The sequence below is a fragment of the Geospiza fortis genome, unplaced genomic scaffold (genome assembly GCF_000277835.1).
Source record: "Geospiza fortis unplaced genomic scaffold, GeoFor_1.0 scaffold538, whole genome shotgun sequence".
In the NCBI taxonomy this organism is placed as follows: Eukaryota; Metazoa; Chordata; class Aves; order Passeriformes; family Thraupidae; genus Geospiza; species Geospiza fortis.
Genome location: NW_005054368.1, coordinates 1384506 through 1407378, shown reverse-complemented (window position 1 = coordinate 1407378; position 22873 = coordinate 1384506). Strand labels below are relative to the sequence as shown.

At 49.0% G+C, this 22873-nt stretch overlaps 1 protein-coding gene across 1 annotated transcript in view; it reads left to right on the top strand.

The window, feature by feature from the left end:
* The window catches only part of AATF (apoptosis antagonizing transcription factor), a 37419-nt gene that overhangs the window by 3392 nt on the left and 11154 nt on the right, over nucleotides 1–22873 (top strand). Inside the window, exons 2-9 of the mRNA XM_014308371.2 lie at nucleotides 1163–1351; nucleotides 1550–1978; nucleotides 2512–2649; nucleotides 12849–12963; nucleotides 13265–13469; nucleotides 14094–14258; nucleotides 15290–15373; nucleotides 22090–22157. Of these exons, the coding sequence (XP_014163846.1) occupies nucleotides 1163–1351; nucleotides 1550–1978; nucleotides 2512–2649; nucleotides 12849–12963; nucleotides 13265–13469; nucleotides 14094–14258; nucleotides 15290–15373; nucleotides 22090–22157 (1393 nt within the window). The remainder of the gene's footprint in view (nucleotides 1–1162; nucleotides 1352–1549; nucleotides 1979–2511; nucleotides 2650–12848; nucleotides 12964–13264; nucleotides 13470–14093; nucleotides 14259–15289; nucleotides 15374–22089; nucleotides 22158–22873) is intronic.

The window sequence follows — 22873 nt, the reverse complement described above, 5'->3', positions numbered from 1 at the left end:
TTCGGGTCTGGGGCTTACCTCCGCCGTGGGGTTCATCGAGCCACCTGTGGGCTCGGGGATGGGCCCGGGATCGGGGTTCTCTCGGGGATGGGGCCACCCCCGGCTCGGGGCTGTGTTAGGCCCGGCCCGGTTCTTTCCTGCAGTCTGTGTGAGAGCAATAGCGTCTTGTAAGAAACGTTTTCATAACTGAGGAACTTAGCGTGCTCAGCAGAGGCGTTTTCCCATTTTGGTAACCATAATTTTGTCCCAGATTTCGCAGAATCCCAGGCTGGAGGTGGGTTTGGGGCCTCAGAGCCCACCCAGTGCCACCCCAGGCTGCTCCAAACTGTCCAGCCTGGCCTGGGACACTGCCGGGGACAGCCAGGGCTGCTCTGGGGAGAGCTGCATCCCGTGGTGGTGCCGAGACTGAGGATCCCAGGACGTGGCTGGAAGGATCTGCCCCTCCTGCCCAGCATTTTGCCATCCTCTGCTGCCTGGAGTGGCTGTACTTTGTTGCTTTGGTTACGAGCAGATTTTTTGCCCCCTCTGCTTTTCACAAACGCTCCAAGCCAGGCATTAACGTTTGCAAGCACACATTAGGAGCACTCGGGGGTTTGAGTCGCTCCTTGCCCACAGAGCTGCCCCTGTAATTTGGCACGGGGTGCCTGGCAGAAGAGTGGGAGCAGGGAGGGAGGAGGGTGGGATGTGTTCTCTGGGCTGGACTGCTCTCCTCTGTGTCCTGCAGAAGATGGGGGTGAAGGAGGGCAACAACCACAGTGAAATGATTTCCTCTGTGGAGCTTTTCTGAAATGTTTATGTGTTTATGTGGCTTGTATATGTAGCAAGAGGCCAGAGTGCTGAATTGGAGTTTTCCTCTTTTAACGTGCAGGCATGAAGTGAGTGAAGGCATTGCAGAGTCATGAAGGGCTCAGAGACCCTCCTGCATCCTTGGGAGGGCTTGGATGGGCTTAGTTCAGGTCTTGCTTCATGCAGGAGCCTCTCCCCCCTGCAGGGAATTATTTGTGTGCCTTTCCTGCACTTTTCCAAGCTGCTGCTCCCCTGTGCAGTGCAGGGGGGGAAACTCTTTGGTTGTTAGAGAGCAGGAGGAGCTTCCCAGGGCTCCTTCCAGGCTGGAACTCAGCTCAGTTTCACACACCCCTTCCCTTTTTTTTCCCCCCCACAGCTACAGTTGCTAAAGTGATTGACAGATTTGAGGATGAGGGCGCGGATGACATTTTGCCTGTTGGCAATATCAGGAAAAGAGCCTCAGCCTCTCTCCTGGAAGCTGATAAGAGGTACAGTGGGAAAGCCACATCTCGGAAAGCTCTGCAGGAGGAGCTCTGGGGAGATGCTCTGTCTGAAGAAGGATCTGGTAAGAAATCTCTTTTTTTTTTCTCCCTTTTTGCTGGCAGAGCACGATGTCAGCTCCTGACTGAGCATGGCAAAGCTCAGGGCCCTGGCACAGGGCAAGGAACAGCCACAGTTAAGCTGGACATCAAATAGCCAGACCTGAGCTGTTGTTGGTGCGTTTTTCTGCCAAGTAAATAACTTTTTTCCTCTCATTTATCAGCTGAAGAAGCACTAGATGACTGGTACAGTGGCAGTGAAGGCTCAGAAGAGGAGGACAGTGCTGGCACTAAGGGCAGGGAGAAGGCCAGCACTGCTGGCACTGAGCAGGAGGAGGACTTGGAGGGTGACCTGGAGGATGATGAAGAGGCCAAGGCACCCAAGTTCAGCTCCCAGAATATCACAGACTTTGAGAAGTTTACAGAAGGCATGGATGATGTGGGGAGCAGTGAAGGGGAGGATGAGGATGAGGATGAAGATGATGCTGATATGGAAGATGGAAACGAGGAGGAGGAAGAGGAATTTGGGAGTGAGAACCACGATGACAGAAAAGAAACCAAAGACAGTGAAGATGATGGGGGAGTGCTGACCTTCTCCAGAGGACAGGAGTCTGAAGAAGTGGAGAAGGGCAAAGCTGTGAGGAACCAGCTAGGTTTGTGCATGTTTGTGTGTCTGCTGGCAGTGTGACAGCAGCCTGAGCCCCTCAGCGTGGTGCCTGCTGCAGCAGCCCCCTGTGTGTGCAGATGTTCTGCCAGATGTTCGGGTGTCACTGCTGCAGGAACAGCTCCTGATGGGAAGTGTAGTTATCCATGAGCTTAACTGAGCCAGTGCTGAATGTCCTCATGGGACTGCTGGGTTTGGGAGCTCCCTGCACTGCTCGTGCTGTGATCACTTTGTTTCTTTCCAAAGTGTGACTCCCAAAATGCCATTTCTTCCTGTCTGAGCTGTTAAACTGTCAGACCTTTGCAGCAGTAAAGCAAAGGGGGGTTTTGGTCTGTGGGTCACAGAGGTGCAGTTGGGATTTGCTTTGTCCAGGGACAATTTGTGGCTCCCATTTTGTGCCTGCCAGGGCTGCCCTGAGCAGGAGGAGTGCAGCCAGAGGAGAGGGCCTGAGCTGCCAGCTCCTCCACAGGAACAAGTGCTTTGTCTTGCTAACTGATCCTTTTCTTTCCTTTCTCTTTGAAGCCCTGTGGGATCAGCTGATGGAAGGGAGGATCAAGATGCAGAAGGTGCTCCTGACAGCCAACAGGCTGCCCCAGCCAGACACCTACCCCAGGTTCAGGAAGGAGGGGGGACAGGACTTTGACCACGCTGTGGAGAACTGTAAGAGCCTTTTCATCTTTCTCCTTTGCTCAGACCCTTACAAACAACTGCTCGTTGCTGTTGAGTGCAGAGCTGGGTGCTCTGTCAGAGACACCTTGTGCCAGGTGTGTGCTGGAATGCTGAGGTGTGCCCAGAGCAGGAGCAGTGCAGCCCAGAGGAGGGGCTGTGCACATGAATTCCAGCATGGAGCTGCTTCAGCTCTTCATTCCTGAGTCACTGTTCTCATGAGATCTGTGGTGGATTCTCCAGTATAAAATCATAACATGCAGGCTGCAGTGGGTGAGTGCAGAGTACTGGGCTTCAGTGTGGTGTGGGTCTGTTCAGTTTTTATATTTGGACCCTTTTTTTCTGGCCTAGAGGTGAAGGCACAGGGAGGGAGATGTCTGGGTGATCAGACATGCCCTGAGCCTTGGTCCTGCAGCAAGTTTGGGCTGAGATCCTCTGCCTCAGGGCAGTCAGCTTACCTGCACTTACAGGTGAGCTGCTTTCTGCTTCAAACTTGGCTCTGCTGCTTGAAATGAAGTGATTAAGGACAAAAAGGCAAACTCCCACCAAGGCTGTGCTGACCTTTCAGCGGAACACACGTTATTAATGTCCTTAATGAGATGCATTACAAGCTGCCCCAGCTCCATGTTTCATTACAGGTCTAAGATGCAATATCATTAAAGACCTTTAACAGAAACAATGGTTGACATTTTGGTATTTCCCATAAGCAAAATACAGCCAGGAGCATGGAGTGTAATGTCCCCAGTGCTGCAGAGGCTGAGCCCTCAGTTGTGCAGGGCTCTGAGGGACCCTGCACTGCTAGGAAGTGCTGGATGGTCCCCTCCTGACCTTCTCCTCATCACCTGGGCAGGGATGCTGTTCCTCTGGTGCTCCTCCTAGCTTGGGTTTGTGTTCTGTGGGTTGTCTGTGAGGACAGAGCACAGAGCTGGAGTGACAGGGGCGGTGTTAGCAGGGGAAATCTCAGGCTGACAGATGGGAAATGCTGAATTTAGGAACATTCCACCACTGCTGCTGCACTTCAGCCTTGGCCAGGATTGGGGATCATCAGGGCCTGCATGATTGCTCTCCTTTCAGGGCAGCCTCAGCACTTCTGCCCAAACCCACAAAACAAATCTGGGGTGTTTTCATCATCCTCATTGAACAGGAGGGAATGATTTGGTGCTCCAGGTGCACAGAAGAGTGATTTGGTGTTCTGGGTGCCAAAATCCCAGACTCTGGGTGAGCCCTGCAGGATGCTGAAGTCAGGAGGCTCCCAGTGCTCTCAGAGCTCGTGGACAAGAGTGTTTCCAGTAATTTGCCCCAAATCTTTCCATTTTTCCATGAAATTTCTGCACTGTGTTCAAAGGAAGATTGAATTTTTTGAATTGGAAAATGGTCCTTTGTGTATTTTCCTCTTGGGTATCTCCTGCTCAGGACAGCCCTGTTGTGGTGCTGGAATTCCCTAGGGGCTGGAGTGTAATTGTGTTAAAGAGTAGACAGCAATTCTCCATCCATTTGCAGTTTTAAAGCCAAACCTGGGTGAAAATGGCAAGGTCATGCTCATTTTCCAGATTTTGAGACCGGAGGTTACAATACCTAAATGTTTAATTTACTATTTTTGTAATCTTTTATGATTTTTTTTTTCTTTTGAATGTTACAACATGCTTTGGACAACCTTAGATTCCTGAGATCTCAGGTTCTGGTAGATGATTTACTGCAAAATTGCTTATAAATTGAAGGAGAAAATGTTTTGCAGACCTGGCAGCTTTCAGGCTTCACACCCATTTGTCACCCAGCATTTCCCTTTGTGTATAGAACAAGAATTAATTAGGCTGCACTGCAGGAAAAGTTTATGGCCATAATTTATATAGGATGAATTTCTGTTTAAAGAGACAGCATTGCTTTGTTTGTGCTGTCTTACTTTTTATTTTCTTTTTTTTTTTTTAATCTTTAATTATATTCCAGATTTTTTTTTTCTGTCACCCTTTTACATACAAATGGGAGACCAAGCTGTGGTCATGGAGCTCGTGTTTATTCCTGTTTTGCAGCCAGGCCTGGGTGGTTTTTAGTGCTGAGATCAGAGTGGCTGAGCTCTGAAAGCAGCACAGTGTCCAGTATTTCATATCCTGCCCACAGAAACGCTCCCAGCTCACAGCTCCAGGGTGCTGGGCTCTTCCTGCAGGACAGATTTGTATTCCCCTGCTCTGCAGCTTCCAGTCTGGTCCAGGGCTTGAGATGTTGCCTCTGTTTGGGGTCTTGCACGTTCAATTAATGTTTTTCATAATCAATGCGAGTCAGAATTTGCAATCTGCTCCTGATTTGCACATTAAAGAGACCCATTAATTAAAAATTCCAATCCCTGGCATGTTCCCGCAGGATCCCTGCGTTATTTACATAGAAAAGGAGCGCAAGGTGCGAGTTTCTGTGTGGGGCTGTGCACAGATTGCAGGCCTGCCACTCATATTTCACTGTGCTGCCAGCTTGGGAGGGGAGCTCCTGAAATTGTCCACAGAAATCCCCTCAAGGGCAAGGGAGAGCCAAAGCAGAGGTGGAATAAACATTGGTGGAGCCACATCCAGTGTCAGGAATTAAACAGTTCCAGTGTCTGGGGCTTGTTGTGTTAAATCTTGATAGGGTGACAGAAAAACCCACAAATAACTGAGGGACAAGGAGGTAACAAGGGCTTTAAGGAATTAAATCTCTCCATCCTCAAAGGCCCTGAGCTTCTCAGTACAGGCCTGGAGCTTTTCCTTTCTAATTCTGGTTAAAAATACTAAACTGGGAGCTCTTCAGTGGCTAATACTTCATGCTTTTCAAAAAGAGCTGGGAATTGCAGCTCTTAAATAGCAGATTGTGTTATTTTCACTTTATAGTTGGTGAGATGAGTTAAGAATGTTCAGAAACCAAGGTGAGGAAGTTTTTTTGCCAGAAACTGATGGAAGTTGCAGGATTTAGAGGGACAAGTGGTTGTGCTTTCCTTTTGCAAGAGCTCAGGAAGTCACTGAAATGCAAACTGCTCACTGCATTTTTGTGGGGGTTTGGGGTTTTTTGGCTTTGTCTCCATCTGTCAGTGGATTGAGAGAAAATACCAGAATCCCACATTTCTATTCCTCAGCATAAGCTGCAGATAATTTCAAGAAATGGAGGAAATAGTGGGTTTGATAAAAGTAGATATGCAGGGTGTGTGGGGATGGATTTGCTCAGTGCAGGAACCAACAGCAAATATTGACTTATTTACACTTTGGAGAACTGTGGAGAAGTTTCACCAAGGTTTGTCATCAGTAGTAAAATAAAACTGAATAAAGTGAATCAGATAAAAAACAAACAAACAAAAACCCCCACAGTGCTTTGTTGCCTTCTGGGAAATGAAGTTGTTGGGTTTTTGTTCCTAAAACTTTGAGGGACCCAGAAGTGGCTGTTTCTGGGGTGGAAATTTGTGGTGAGTGTGCTGGGAAAGAGCTGTGCTCCCATCTGGAATAATTCCTGAGCTGGGCCCTGGCACAGCAGGTTGGGTTCCTGTCCCATGACAGATTCTGTGGCTTGGGACCAAACAGCACACTTAGACCTCTCTGTCCCAGTGCTTCACCCTGAGTATCTTCATTTTCTTCTGGGTTGGTTCTGCAGCATTTTGACATTTGAGAGAGGGAAAGATTCTGTTTAGTCTCAGTTATTGTATGAGTATGTTCTCAGTGTCTTTTTAATGAGGATTTTTGTTGGGCTCTCTTAATCCCAGTCTTTAAAATAATATCTTTACATCCTCCACAGCATCCAGGTAAGCCGTGTTGAAGACACTGATTAAGCAGGGACTAATTTTGGATAAAATCCAGTTTGCTGCAGATGCCAGAGAAGCTGTTGCAGTTCCTGGGAGAGAGGATGTGCTGGAAGGCCTGCACATACCTGGGTGGGAACAGCTCTGTGATGGAATGGGATGCACTGACACAGGCTTGGGATTTTCCAGGGAAGCCTGCAGGACTCAGCAGCCCAGAACTCCCTGGTAATTCTGTTCTCACCTCCATCCCTGGGTGGCTTTTAGAGCTCCAGTGTATCCACACCTCCATCTGGAGATGTTAATGCATTAATACAGAGCAGGGTGAGTGTCACAGGGAGGGGGAGGAACTGAGGCACAGGCAGATTACACAGTTTCCAGAGGCATAGAGCACTTACAGGATTAATTGGTGCTAGGCAAGATCATGGACTTAAATATATTCTTGCTTTGAAGATTTTACTGGGAGCCTGCACAAATGTGTGACAGCAGAACTGGGTTTCAAGCCTGAGTGTAAATTATTGTGATCAGATCTAGCCCACTTAAAACTGGTAGTTCATTTTAATTGAATTGTGTTAGTCTGGACACTTTATGAATACAAAAAGCATCAGCCCTGTCAGTTCCTGCAGGATTGGATGGGATTGAAATGGATGTGGGTGCAGGTGTCCCCAAATTCTACCTCTCCTCTCTGATCTCATGGGCAATCTGTTCAGCTCTTTCTGGGGCTGAGCCAAAGCCTGTTGGCATCAATGAATACTCTTCTCTCAGCTGAAGGAAATGAAGGGATCAGATCCTTTTTTCTGAATTTTGTGGAAGATGCCACAGAGAGCTTTTGGTGGGGAGTGGGCTCAGTGAGGATGAGCAGCTCCTGGGCCGTTCTGGGTGTGCTGTGAGAGGGAGAGGCTGCACACAAGCCCAGGGCTCAGCTTTGGAGCTCTGCAGTTGCTCTGTCATGAAGTCAGTGATGTTTTGGGCATGTGCAGAATTTGGGCTGTGAGAGGTACCAGGAAGGTTTTTTGTGGTTTGTCATTACTGTCTGTGATCTGTTCAGGAATTCTGTGTGGGAGGTAGTGGAGAAATGCAGGACATTTGTTTAACATGCAGTTTTGGGCTGTTTGCAGAGGAAAAACTCTTGCCCTCCCTCACAGAGTGCCAAGGCTTTTGGCTTGTGGCATTCAGGATTTTTGAGCTGAATTGGTGTCTCCTTCTCATGAATGGGTGTGGTAAAATGATTTTATAGGTGATCTCCACAGCTGTGTGTGTTGTTCACTGGTGATGCCTGAGTTTTATTTGAAATCTGCCTTAAATTTTGGTGCAGGAAATGCTGGGACAGTCCCTGGCTGGTGCCCTGATCCAGCTGAACCCCAGCCCATGGGATTACACCACACTCAGCTTTGCCTACACCTGAGTTTCTCAAGATTAATAGCTAATTAAACTGAATTTAGCTAAATATTTGTGCATGTTAGTCTGTGTACTGCACAAACAAGATGCAGGGAAACAAAGGCTTTAAAAGTGTCCAGACAAGCGTGTGCAAATGTCAGCTAACTGGGATTAATTGGCAGTTGGGTACCTTGAGATGGAAACTCAGAGCTTGTCATGATAAATATAATTAATGGCCTGGTATTATGTGGGGAGGTCAGTGTGGATGGGCTAATGTTCCCTTCTGGCCTTAATATCCAGATAGAACTATGAAATCTCACATTTCCTCTTCCTTTCTCCTCCTTGCCCATGTACTTGGGGCCTCCAGGCTGGCAGAGGCAGGAATGTGTGCTGTCAGCTTCTTTGCATTTCCAGTAATGGAAAGCATCAGTTTTTATAAATCTCATTTTTGCCAGCCCCATCCCCTCCCTGGTTTGGGCTGATATCAAAAGATGATGGTTGAGGTGAATCAGCAGAGCATGAACTTCATGGAAGTGTTTCTCTTTCTCTCCTGCTCAGCTGTCCCCCTCCCCCAGTCCCCTCTAATAAACCCCTGAATACCCAGCCTTTATTCTCTTGTTGAATCCAGTTATTTTCTTTACTTTTAGCAAACTCATCTGTGTCTGATCCTGTTGTCCTCCCTGTCAGATGCAGTAATATTGGAGTGAAAGGGCTAAATTGAGGCTGTTCTGGAGCTCTTTGGGAGTCAGCTGAAGCTCTGCTGTGGAAGGGGGGTGCAGCCCTGGCTCCTTTGTGCCCAGGGAATACAATTTTCCCCTCTGCAAAGGCTCTTGCATCATTTGCATTCCAATGGAACCAGCAAACTGGGCTTGGGTGTGGAGCTGCCAGCAGCAAAGTCGGCCCTTTTCCTCCTGTCATTTGGTAAAATTCCCCAAACTCCCTGTTTTGGGAAGCATGAAAGGAGTGTTGCTCCCATTTGGACAGATTTCCCAGTGCTTTGTGCTGAAATGTGTGAGAAATGGGAATGTGACCACACCACCTGTAAAAAATCCCCTTTAGCCTAACACTGAGTCTGGGCTGGCTCTCGGAGCTCCTGTATCCACCAGAATTATTTCTTTAATTCCTGTGCCATGTTGCTTTGGGACCCCAGGATGCTCAGGGGTGCCAGGCTGGAGCTGCTGGCATCCTGCCTGTTCCTCCTGAGGTTCCTTCCAGCCTGGCAATGGCATGCAGGCTCCTGTCCACAGCCCCATGTCTGAGACGTGCCACCTGGAGGAATTCCCCCTCCTTTTCCTGGCTGGGAGCGTGGTCCTGCTGCTGGGAATACAGAGCAAGCTCCAAAAGTAATACTGACAGCCTTCAGAATTATGATACACTGGAGCTGCGGCGTAATTCTTTGTTGAAGAAGTTAGAGGCCTAAAATGTTAAGGCTTATTGTTATTCCGAGTTGATAATCTCTGCCTTGCTTTAATAATTTTTCCTCATGCCTGGATAGCCTGCGAGTTGCACAATAATCACTCACACAGCTTTGTAATCAATGCCCAAAGTAATAGGATTCCGCTGGCCAACGGCAATTAATAAATTTGTGTCTTTTTTAAAACACTAGCAAGTCGGGCCTGAAATACGACTGACTGGCTTTCCTCATTTGCATATTTATTGCAGTGGAAAAATTCTTGCCGAATGATTGATGTTGAGCCTGCCTCTTGAATTCCAAACAGCACATTATTATGAAATGAAAAATGCCGGCCATACAGTTGATTAAAGTTGAAGACAGTGGAATCGGTGTTTTTTAAGATTGTGGGAGAATTAAAGGCATATTTTAATAGATGTTGACAAGAAGTGAACTAACAAAAGCAAAGCAAAGGATTTGCTTGAAAAGATTTAATCAAACGTGTTTGGTGGGGGATTAATTGCTGGGGATGACGAGTGCAAGTGGCTGCTGCTGGCTGTGAGTGGGGAGCATTGTTCCAGGGCCAGCTCATCGAGGGCCGTTTTGACCTGGAGTTTAACTCCTGTCCCACAGCCCCTGAAGGGAGGGAAGCTTCCCCCTCTCCTTGTGGTGCTGGGATAAACCTGTGTGCCAGGTGGAGATGCGTCTCCTTGTGTGCAGCCATTCAGGTCAAAGGGTGGGCTCCTCTCCTCCTTTTGATTTGTGTGAGGGTCATGGGGGCTCCCTGGGGACTGGCAGTGGAGGCAGGGGAGGCTCCCAGCTCAGCTTTTGCTCATCCCAGTGCCAGCATTGCTCCAGCTTTCCTGTGTGGGTGCTTCCCCAGCCTGTGGAGGGGCAGGGAGGATGGAAAGCATTGCATGCCTGTGATATTCCAGTGATGCCAGAGCCCCAGATCGAACTGAGGGGGAAAAGTCCTCAATTTCCAGTGCTGGCACAGCTCTGCAGTGGAGCTGTGTGCTGGGTAGGTGGTGGTTCCTGCTGGAACATCCTGGGAAGGGTTTTCCCAAGGATTCAGTGTCCCTGCATGCTCCTGCTGCTCCGTGCAGCCTCTTGGGAGGGTGAAATGAGACCCTGTCTGTAGAGGCCATGGAAGGGAGTGCAGGGCTTTTCCTGGCTGGGAAGCTGTGGGAATGCTGCCTTGGAGCATGGATGAGCACAGCAGCCCCTGGCAGCCCCTGGCCATGGGCACTGCATGGGTTCCAGGGCAGCTCTGGGAGCAGCCCCTGCAGCCAGGTGCCCCCACCCCAGGGTGTCCACAACCCCTGGCACTGACAGAATTCATTTTGTGTGCCTTGAGGGCAGCAGCAGGACAGGTTTCACCTCTGGTGGGTCTCCTGGCACTTTGACCCGTGGCAGTGCTGTCCCTGAATGGAGCTGAATACTCCAGGGCTGTTTCCAGCCTGGCTGGGGGCTGCATGAAAGGAGGATGTAAGAGAAGTATTGAGGCACACTGTGATTTACTGGTGCTGGCTCCCAGCGTTCTGGGTGGGTTCATCTGCTGCCTGATGGGTCTGGAACAATTTTTCCCTCCTGGACACAAAAGGAAGGGACTCCTAAAAGTGACTCTTCCAGGGCAGTGTCTCAGCACTGCCACTCTGAGTCCCATAGGAGCTGGAGGTTACATTCCAGCCAGGTTTGTTGTGTGCCAGTTTCAGACAAGGAGCAGCATGACAAAAATCCAGCTGGGGGTAGGAGGGTCAGTCGGTGTCCAGCCTCCTTTCTAAATGACCCAGTTTGCATCCATGGATCAGTTTGGGTTTGTGCTGCCTTCATTCACAAGTGGGGCCAGACTCTGCCCCAAGGCAGGCAGTGCAAAGGGGCTTCAGAGGGAAGGGGAGATGAAGAGGAGGCTGGGAGGAAAACAGCCCCTTTTGGATGAAATGTGGGATGGATGGGGCAGGGCTGGATGGGCAGAGAGCAGAGGAGGGTGACACTTGGCTTCTGAAGTTGAGTTTACAGCCCACTTAAGCAGCCAGCAGTAGAAGTGAGAACGCCATCCAATAATGCTATTAAATACCCGAGAACTGAGAGCAGGGAAATTACCCAGCTCTAAGAGGCTGTGATGAAGGCACTGCCTGCAATAATTAGCCCTCCCACCTGGTTAGACACACGGTCATTGTCTTCCCTGCCCTCTCCAGCCCCTTCACTCCAAATAAAATTGCTCCCCATGCCCACTTGTGCTGGGCTCTGTGTCTGTGGCCCGGGGCAGCCTGAGCCTGTCTTTATTTCCTTGCCTGCTCACCACGGCCCTGCTGTACCCCAGAAGGGCTGGAGTGCTGCTCCACTTGTAATTGCCAGGATCAAAGCTGCCTGGGGTGCATTAGCACTGCTGCTGGAGGAGAGGCAGCAGGGAGAAAATAAACAGTTTGGGAGGCTCAGGGGACATCGGGCTGCGTTGCAGGCAGTGGGAAGGATTTTGCTGGTGTAAGCTGTGCACTCAGGCTAGGGTGGGGGCACTTGGCTCCTGCAAGTGATGCTTTAGCTTCAGACACCTACAACAAATGCATTTTTAAGGGCTTTTGTCTGTTTGTCTGGTGGAATTGTTTTGATGCTCACACACGTCTGATTTACAAGTGCAGCAAACCTAATCCGTTAATAGGTTTATATAGAGCAGTTGTCAGAGTGGATCTATAATGAACCATGGGCTCAGGGAGGGCCAGTCCAGCAGCTGATCTGCAGCAGAAATCTTAAAGCATCTTCTCCTTGACACTGCTGTTCCTGAGGTCAGGCCATAATTTATCTGAAGGTGGTGACAGCTGAGCAATATCACAGTGGGAGCACGCAGGAGATTGAGACCTCTGAGTGTCTGGGCTGATTTCTGCCTCTGTCTGCCTGAGGAAGATTTGCTGTTCACTCTACCCATGATCCCTGGGTCCCCCACTGAAAAGCAGAAATAAAGGAAACAATGGAGTGGGGAAAAGTTCTCCCTGTTCTTTCTGTGCCACGTACAAAGGGAGGCTGGGGAGTTAACAGAGCAGCCCCTCTGGCTCTGTGGCAGAGGAGGCACCAGGGGCAGCTCTGGGCAAGGTCCCAGCTCCTGCTCCCCACACAAACCCCCGTGCTCTGCCAGCCACAGTAAGGTCAGTGTAGGTTTTGGGTGGGGTGTGCCCGGTGTGTCAGCTGGGGGAGCTGACCCTGCGGTGGATGTGCAGAGGGACAGTTTGTGTAGGCCTGGCAGACACTTGTTTTCTAACAGAGTTCTGCAGGCAGGCTTGTTGGTTGCCACAAAAGAACTGGTTTTGAGGAGCAGATGCTGTGGCAGTGTGCAGTTAACCTGTCCCACAGTCAGCTGGGGCTGTGTGTCCTTGGAGAGCTCATAGCTTTTGGAACAGGTACTGCATGGACACAGGAACTATCAGCTGCAAAAACCTTTGGATACACAGCATCACATCTCCCTTCAGGGTTTGTGTGTGTGAGGTGCAACTGCACATCCCAGTACAAATCACATCCGCACCATGTGTTGATCAATTTACACCCCTCCACCCCATCTTTTCTTCCCTTTCTCTCTTCCTGAGGATCTCCTGCTTTTCTGATCAGAGTCCTCTCATTAAACTCGCCGGGTCATGGTTTAAAGTTTCCCCCATAGATCAGATCTCATCACTTGTGTCTCTTGCTCTGAAGGTTGTAAAGCCCTGGAGGCCTTGCTGAAAGTGCTGGTGGAGCTTCAGGATGAGCTGCTTTATCAGTACCCAGGCACGAGGCACCTGGTGGATGGAAAGCAAGCAAAAACTGAGAGGTAAATGCAAAAAGAGATAAGAACTTCCTGAACCCTTTGTTCTCCAGCAAACAGGACAATGCCCAGCCCTCCTGACCACCCTCACCCTGCTGCTCTCTCAGGTGCTGCTGGGTCTGGGTGACAGACACTCTGTTATTTCCATTCCTTCTGCCTTGTGGGAAGTCTGGTTTGGAATATGTCTGATAATGGGGCAGGGGCTAAATGGGGCTTTTAACAAAAATATCAGTGTGGAGGGGCCAGCAAGGATCCCACGCTGCCTTAGGGAGGGACAGGGTATTTATCCTGAGTGCTTTTGTTCCAGTGAGGACGAAATCCTGAGCAGCAGTGATGAGGAGCCAGTGGAGAAGGCTCAGGAGAAGAGGAGGAGCCTCCCCAAGAGGAAGCTGAAGTTTGAGGAGTACCCTGAGTTCATAGCCAAGCGCTACAGGGACTTCAGGAGCTACAGGAACAGCACCCTGCAGAAATGGCACGACAAGACCAAGCTGGCAACTGGCAAAATGGGCAAGGCAAGGCCTGGTTTGTGTGTGCTGACATGGCTCCCATGGAGCAGGGATCTGGGGAACAAGTCCATGCTGAAAAAGGGGAAATCTGGGTGGGATACATGGAATAAATTCTTCCCTATGAGTGAGGGGAGGTCCTGGCACAGGGTGCCCAGAGCAGCTGTGCCTGTCCCATCCCTGGAAGTGTCCAAGGCCAGCTTGGATGGGGTTGGGAGCAACCTGGGACAGTGGGAGATGTCTTATGGTAGTTTGTGTTCTCTCAACCAGACATCCCCTCACAGCCAATAATCTCCAGGAAAGTGTCACTCTTGCTGCTGCAGGAGCTGTTTGTGGTTCCTCCCAGAAGCAGAGCCCTCTGAGGCTCTCCTCCTCCAGAAGTGTAGGCTTTAATACGATGGGTAATCATTTCACCCAGAGATCCAGGCTCTCCTCACATCCCTGAGTTAATCTGAACCGGAACAGCCAAGGCATTTTATTAAGCCAGGCATCAACTCGCCTTCAGGTTGGGAAGGGCGAGCGAGGGAGAAACAAATAAAAAACCCTCACAGAAACCCCTGCACTGGGGCTGACGTGGGCAGACAGAGAGAGGAGAGACTGTGTGTGCTGTGTGACAGTGCCTGATGCCCGCAGGGTTTCGGAGCCTTGGAGCGCTCGGTGCTGGCGCAGATCGAGCACGTGCTGCTGGACAGGGAGCGCCTGCTGCGGCGCACGCAGACCCGCCGCTCGCTGTACACCGTGCTGGGCAGGCAGGAGCCCCAGCCTGCCCCCGCCCCTCAGCCCGGGCCTGACAACTCGGTAAGGAGGGGTTTATTTCGTTGATTCATCCTGGCAAACTCGGCAGAGCTGGCGGCGCGATGGGGTTGTGCTTGTTTGGGAGGTGGATGGAGGAGGGTGACTTCTGTTCTCCATGGAAAATGGTCTCCCTTGGCAGCCACACCCACCTGCTGACACTGGGGTAGCAACCTGAACATTTCCAAACTTTGCTGGATTTCTCCAAAACTAAAGCTGCCACCAAGGGGGATCGAGCCTGCCCTTGGAGCCCCCTTAGGGCCACCTCTGAGCTGATACCAGACCCCAGGGAAATGATTTCACCCAGGGGAAATGATTTCTTTTTCCCCACAGAAAATGGTCTCCCTTTGCAGCCACTCACACATGCCAAGCCAGAAATTTGCAAACTTTGCTGGATTTCTGAGCGTGGATTCCTGCAGTGTAATGGCTAAGGAAAAACATTTAAATTCCAGTTTTGTGATGTTTGCATTACCTCCTGTCCCAGTTCCTGACAGGGGAAAGCGAGGTTTTCCTTGAGCTGGGATTGTGCCCCTCCTGTGCTGCTCCCTAAATCTGATTTTTGAGGTAGTGGCAGCAAAACTTGGTTTTCACTCTGCAGTTTAGAGTCTTTAACCCAGAAAGTCCCTTTTAAAATCATACTGCATATAACCTACAGAATATGTTAGTAGTAAGCCTTTTATTAATTTAGTATTTAAGAATGAATAAATACTCAATTCTGAGAGATCAGGTAGAATTACTGGACTTGCAAGATGTATTTTTGCCATTACATTAAAAATATCTGTAGTATTTTGCCAGAAAGACTTTGCACAGTCCTATTTATTTCCCAGTAAAGGCATCATAAATCTATTCTGGCATTGGCAGTGTTTCTGCCTTGCCTTTAAATGTATTCCTGCTCCTTAAAAGCTGGTTATGTTGGGAATTTTCCCCCATTCCTTCATATCATCAAGTGTGTTTACAAGGTGCTGCAGGTGATGTCTCTGGAGCCAGGGACAGAAATGTGCACATGTGAGCTCTCAATGTTTCCTTGATGCTTGCAGGAAGTCCTCCCTGCCTCAGACTCCAACAGGCACCTGAAGGACATTGATGAGGAGATATTTGATGATGATGACTTTTATCACCAGGTAGGTGATGCTAAATGTGTGTTGCAGTTATGGCTCCAGCTGGGTTTGAATACTCACAGAGAAAATGCAGTTGGTTCTGTGCTCTGTATTTCTCTTTACCTGTAAAACTCAGTTACCTGTTTTAACACCCAAAGTCTCTGCAAGTCCCTCAGGGCTCTCTGCTCTCAGTTTTTGCTCTGGGGCTCTGTGAGTTTGAAGCTGCCCTGCGGGTGTGAGCTTGCTGCTGCTGCTTGGGTGTGTCAGGAGCTGTGCCTGTTGTTCTCCCTGGGGAACAGCACAGGAGAAAAGGCTCTGAATCCTCTCTGTTCTCTGTGGGCAGAGCCCCCTTAGGAAAAACAATCCCGGGGGATCCTCAGGAGCACTGAAAGTTGTTCTTGTCTCAGCCTAAATCATCTCATTCACCTGCTGAATGGGAGAGCTCCTGGGCTGCTCCAGCTCTTCCCTTGGAACTGGGCCAGCTTGGATCCAGGCCAGTTACTCCTTTTATTTGCAGAATTCTTAGAAACAAGCAATCTGCACCCAGTGCAGGGAAACACTGTGTTTGTAGTTCATTTAATAAAGACAGCTTTGTGAGAACTGGAATTGTCACATGCTGAGGAATATGTCACTGTAAGCCCTTCCCCAGTGTGTGAAACCTCTGCCTGCTTTGATAATTCACACAGAGCCTGCACTTCAGGACTAAACAAATCTCATTTTATCACTGGAAAGACAGATTTTTTTTTAATTTGAATTATTATTAGAGTGGCCAGTAAAGTTCTAGGGGAGTAGGAGAGAGCTGTTGCCATGTGAGGGTGCCAGTGGTGATGGGACAGGGCCTGTCCTGTTGGCAGGAGGGATTGAAGATAAATCTTAATAAAGATTTCTTTTGAGATAATACTGAAGTGGAATTTAGGGTCCAAGTGGCCCAGAAGCTCAGCTTTTGGGGCAAATTGGACCCTCAGAACACAGAAGAAGTGAAATTGATGTAACAGAATCATGGAGTGGAGAAGCAGCTGAGGTTGGCAGTCCAAGGACCTGTGCAGAGAAGGTGCTTCTTGGCCATGAAATGTTAATTTTTTAAAAAGAAAACAGCAATGGGTGAGTGTCCCCATCTTTCCCTCTAATAACTGTAACTGTGCTAAATGGTGATTTCAGAAATATGAGCAGGCCCAGCTTAGCTTCTCCCCTCCCTGGTTAATTGGGGTGCTGGGGTTAATCTAAATTAAAACTTAAACTAATAGAGGTCATTGAGGGAAGAGAGTCACCTGAGTAAAACAAATGGGTCTGCCAGGCACAACTGTATCTTGGCCATTTCCCAAGAGGGAAGTGGCAGCAAATTGGAGCAGTTTGAGGCGCGGGCAGAGGTGAAGGATGGGTGACAGGGGCGCAGCTCCAGATTGCCTTCCCTGCTGCTCCAGCTGCAGGGGCAGCAGCAGCCAGCAGCATCTGGCAGCACAGCCAGGCTTGGGTGGCACCTTGGGACCCCAGGGACTGGAATTGCAGTGCTGAGGCTGGAGCAGGCTTTAATCACCTGGCAGTCCTTGGCAGCAGCTCCGACAGCCTCTGCCGGCCTCGTACATCACAGGCAGACATCTGCTGAGCAGCCAGGCAGCTGCACATCCATTTCCCTCTCTTGCTGGGCTTTTTCTGATCTCCCTCCCTCCTCCTCTCCTTCCCTTCCAGCCTTCCCCTCTCCTGCATCCCCAAAGTGCCTCCTGTGCAGATCCCAGTGGTTTTGGGGTGCCCTGGTTTGTGTTCTGTGCTCGGTGGGGTTTGGCAGAGACTGGAGCCAGTTCAGGGATAAGGCTGAGGAAAATGGCTCTGTGTTTTCTGTCACCTCCCAATTAAATTGGATTCATAAAGTGCTTTCCTTTATTTGTCAGGGCGCTGAGCTGGAGCTGAACATTGCATTGAGAGCAGGGAGAGCAGAGCACAATGGAGCTGACAGGGCCCTGAATGGCTCTGCTTTCCCTGGGTCAGAGCTGAGCACTGCTTTGTGTGTGTGGGATTGCATGTGGGCATGGAAATAAACCCTGGGAGGGAGCAGTGATCAGCAGCAAGCTCAGGGTGCTCACAACCTCTGACCCCTGTGCATAACACTGATTGCTGCCTGCATTTCAGCACCTGCCTCTTCCTTCCTATTGAAATCTACATCCAGGCTTTCCTTGGGATCCTTTTCACTCTTCTAAATAACATTTTATAGTTATTCATTTATTTTGATTACTGCTTAAAAGGTAAACATTCAGATAAAGAGCAGCGCTGGAAATCAGCTTCCTCTATGTGTCAGTGTGAAATTAGGCAAGTGAAAATGAACCAGATTTGATGAATGTGCACAAGTTAATGATAACAGAATAAGTAGTTACACTGTTTTATTATAGATTATAATAAAAAGCTCTTTAATTAATCTGTTTTTCTTCTGGAAAAACAATTTTCTTGTCCAGGTCCTAATATTCAGTAGAATTCAGCAGGTGGGTCTGGTGGAATTTTGTGATGATTCAGGATTTAACTCTCTTCTGCCTGTTCATCCCACTTTGCCTTTTCTCCTGCTCTTCACGTGTTTTATAAGCAGTTGCAGTTTTTATTGTGATGACCCATGTTGGATGGTGATGGAAAGCTGAGCTGAGTAATGCAGTGAAATATTTTTATTTGGGTGGGAATAGTTAGAGTGTTTCAGAAGCTCCTCATTACTGGCAGCAGTGAGAGGCTGGAGGTTTCCTTTTCCTTTAAATCCTCCTTCATACATGGTTTTTAGGGAAGAAAAAGGCTTTTTATTTTTAGGAGTCATATTTACGTAGGATTCATTACAGCTGATATTGCAGCATTAAGACTTAAAATTCCAGCCTGCTACCAGGGAGCTGCTGCTCTGACATGCTACAGTGGAGATTTTATTGTTAGCTTGAAATACTCCTCTGGTAAAGGGGAGAGTGGAAATTGGTTTATTTCCAACAGGAATTAGGTTAGTGTTCATATGCTAAGTGTTCCACTGGTAGCAGCTCTTCCCAGAACAAATGTTCATCACTTCTGGCAGCAGGTGTGCCTAGGGAGAATTGGGAATATCCATAATCCCTTTTTCCTGGGCTCGCTCTGCTTTGGGCATTTTGTCACAGCCCACGGCCACCAGTCCTGGCTGTGGGCACCAGAGGGGAGGGGGAGCACCCAAGGAGTGGTTCTGACCCCCCCAGAGCTGGGATGTACCCCAGGATCAGCATCCTTAACCCCCCGTGTGCCGCTCTGGAAAGCTCCACTGATGGGCTCATTTCCCCTGGTGTCCCCAGCAGCTCCTGGGGGACCCTGGTGTCCTCTCCCAGGAATTTGGTGGTGTCCTAAACCAGGAATTACCAATCCAGAGAACTATTAAAAGTCAATAGTGGTGAGGAATAGAGAAGGCTGGCTTTGTGACAAGCTGGTTTACCTTAATTAAACCGGTGAGTGATTAATATGGACAGCTGATCTTGTGGCTTTAATTAGATGCATTTAGAGTTTTGTGTGAATAAGAGATGTCTCGAACCATCCCACAGGTTAATGGCAATACAATACTCTTATCACAGGCATGTATCTTTCAAATGGCTGGGTGGATGGTTAATAACACATTTTAAAGCTTGATTTGGAGCTTCTCTTAATGGGTTCTTCGAAAATAGACAAATCTGTGCATTTACACAAACCTGAATTTGAATAAAATGGGCTTTAAAAAGAGACTGCCCAGTGATTTCCACTTGCATTTTATTAAATGTAAGAACTAAGTTTTTAAAAAGCATTTCAAGGGGATTTAAAATAATATTTGAGCTGCAACTTAAATTTTCTCTGTTGTTGGTAGAAATCCAAATGTTGTTACAGGGCTGCTGAGTGGGAGCTTGACAGGGGATTTGTAGATGGACTTCTTTTTAAATTTGATTTGCTCTGTAAGGTGTAAGACAAGCGAGCCTTTTGTCAGAGGCTGATTTCAGCTCTCCTTAGCTCTTTGTCTCAACTGGCAATTCTTAGAGGTCTGCAAATCAGAAAGGTCAGTGAGTGTAGCATCAGAAACACTGATAGATAGTGCATGAAAATGAGACCTAACCTCTACAATGAAAATTGACCTCTAAAATGAGAAATGAGCCCTGGAACAACACCCTGATGGCATTTCTGACTGTGCTTGGTGTGCATCTCTGCCTGGCACTGAGGGGAGCTCCTTTGGGGAATTCTGTAGGGAGCCCTTCAGGGGTTCCAGCAGGGAGTGCTGCTGTGTGCCAGGAGAGCTCCTGCTGCAGAACCCAAAGCTCTCCTGGCACCAAAACCAAGATCCCTGACACTTCCCTCTGCTCCCATGGCTTGTCCTGCTGCTCCCAGCCTGGGCAGGAGCAGCTGGCACTGGGAGCTGAGCTGTGGGACGGAGCTGTTCTTCCCCACGCTGTGTGTGTGCCCTGGGACACTGAGCTGAGCAGTTCATGGGCAGAGGTGAAGGAGGGAAAGCAAAGCAGCATCTCTTTCAAATCAAAGCCTTTTGATGCTGGAATTGCCTAACTCTGTCTTCACACATCAGGGCTTAAGGCTGATGGTGATTTACTCACACTTCCTAGTTAATAATTAGGCATTGGGAGACACCATATATCACTCCTAATGGAATATATGGGGTCTGATGAGAGTTTTCTGTTTTGACTAATAAATTTGAAGCAGAATCGCCAGGCTTAATGAAATATTACCATTTGGGAAGTGCTTTAAGTCTTGTGCTGGGAAAACAGTGTTGCTTTATTCAGTAAATGAATTTATCATTCACTCTGTATCCCAAGCTCTGGCTGGCTCTGGAGCACGGGCTGGATGCAGGACTCTGAACCACAAAGCAGAAAACTAATCAAATCCTTAAAGACCAAAGGCAGCCAGGCAGGCCTGGCCTGACTTTTCAGTGGTAGCCTCTGGCTACATCCACTTTTATTTTAGTAACCATTGTTAGCATGATTTATAACCTCAGCTCGGAGACTTTTGCTATTTAGATGTAACAAGATGCTTCGCAGCTTTTATTTCCATTTCCTAATTTCCCTCTTGCTCCTGCTTTTTTTTTTTGTTTGTTTGTTTTTTCCTTCTCCCTCATCTTTGCCTCACTCTGCTCTGCAGGCAGTGCCCCCAGTCCCACAGCTGGGATGCCCTGAAGGACATTTGGAGCACTGCAAGGCCTTGTCAGCCCCAAGGTCCACAGAACTGGTTCAGGGTTAGGAACCTGCGCCAAAAATGCATCCTGGAGTTGTGGAATGGTTTGGGTTGGAGGGACCCTTAAAGCTCATAATGTTCTACACCATCACAGGGACACCTTGCACTGTCCCAGGTGCTCCCAGCCCTGCCCAGCCTGGCCTTGGGCACTGCCAGGGATCCAGGGGCAGCCCCAGCTGCTCTGGGCACCTGTGCCAGGGCATCTCCATCCTCCCAGCCAGGAATTCCTTCCCAATATCCCATCCACGCCTGCCCTCTGGCATTGTCCCACCAGTGCGGGCACAAGTGGGGCACTCCTTGGTGCTCCAGGATTTCTGGGCCAGCAGGAGGAGCCCAGGCCTGCAGGAGATGTGGTGCTGCTGGTGCCCCAGGGTGGCTGCGTGTGACACCTGCCCTGTGTCAGGGACAGGATCAGAGCAGGCAGCACACACCCCTCCCTGCTGGGGCAGGAGGAAACCACTCTGAGCTCTCTGCACCACTTGTGGCTGCTGCTCCAAGCCTCCCTCCCACCTTGTCTGTGACAGAATATTGACTGGAAAGCAAGATCCCATTTCTGCTTAGCCTTAAGGGCAGCTGTTTGCAGAGTGGCAGTGCTACACAGGTTTACTGTGTCGTGTGTCTGTGTAACACTGGATTTGGATCTTGTATTTAGCTGCCAGAAGTGACTGTGATGAAGTGGCAGAGATAAACTGATAGATTGGGTGCCAGAAAGATGTTGGGAATCAATCAGATAAACAGGGCAGAGAAGTTGCTTGCTGTTTTCCAGTGATAATAAACCAGTGGCCTGGCTCCTGGAATTTTAAAATGTAATTGCTGTGGTAATAATCTCCAAAAATAAGCAAGGAGGAAAAAAAGAGTACTGGCAGGTTTTTAATTATGTTTGAATCACTCTTTTTTTCTGGTAATGCGGTGTATGCCTCGAAGGAGAGGAAAGTACAGGGTGGAGGAAAAGCATCCTGCATCCTTTCTTGCCTGGAATTGCCTGGATTCTGCTTCCAGGTGGGTCAGTTCCAGGTGTTTCTGAGCTGTACCTTCACTGGTAGGTGTCCCTAAAGCAGTTTGTTCCCCTCAGTTTTGGAGGATTTATTTCTGTTCCTCGTGTTGATACCTTGGCCTGTTCCCAAGGCACAGCAGGCACGGTTTGCAGTGAGTGGTGATAGACACACAGCACCAGCCAGGGGTCCAGAAAGGCTGCTCACAACATCCTCTGGCTGCAGGGAGCAAAGAGGACAAACCCCAGCCCTCAGGACATGAAAAGAAATAGAAAAGGCTGCCTGAGCACTCCTGCTGCAGCCATAAAAAGGATTTTGCTGTGCTGTTCTCTGAGCGAGCATCACTGCCCAGCTCCTGTTTGGGAATTGCTTCAGTTCCCCTGCCCTTCCCCAGCAGTGGGGGCAGCCTGTGGGGCTGAGCCTTTCCTGCACATTGCCCCATTACACCTGGGGCAGCTGGCTGCACAACTGTGCTTGTTGCAGGTGGGTTTTGCTTGTTCCAGGTGGGTTTTGTTGTCTCAGATGGGTTTTGTTGTCTCAGATGGGTTTTTGTCTCTCCTGCAGCTCCTGCGAGAGCTGATCGAGCGCAAAACCACGGCGCTGGACCCCAACGACCAGGTGGCCATGGGCAGGTGAGTGGGGGGCTGGGACAGCCCTGTCCCTTCAGCACAGCTCAGTGCAGAGGGCACAGTGCTCAGTTCAGCTGGGAAGAGCCATGGTGCCATTATTCAGGAATCATCCTCTCTAGCAGAGGTTGTGGGTCACCAGTCTGGCTTTGAAGCTGTTGGTCTGTGATCCTCTGGAGGTGGTGTTTCCCCACTGGAAAGGTTTGGTCCAGGTGTTTCTGGCTCTCAGTGGCACAAAAACTGCCTGCCCACTGCTGAAATTTGGCTTTGGCTCTTTATGAACTCTGCTTTGGTGGTGTTTGAGAAGAAGAAACCTTCTGACATCAGTTAAAGCAGTTCCTGTGTATCCCTCCTGTAAGAAGGGATTCTGTACAGTGAAATTGTACAATGAATGCTCCCTGCATGCAGAACTAAAATATAATTCCATACAGGGAAGCTCTTATTTCTCTGATTCTAGAGTTAGAACTTCCAAATGCCACTTCATGAGCAGTGTACATTGAAATAGCCACAGGCTCCAATTCAGAAAAGTGTAAAAGCCAAGGAAAGCTGGAGTTGGGCACTTCCCTGAAACAATTCTGGGGGTTTGTCTATAGGTAGGAAAAGAAAATGCATCAGGAAATGTTGTGATGGTGAAACAACTTTTCTCATTGTAAAATATCAGCCAGATTCTAGTGCAATGTCAGATTTATTTTGTGTACGTCTGGAATATTATGGAAAGCTAT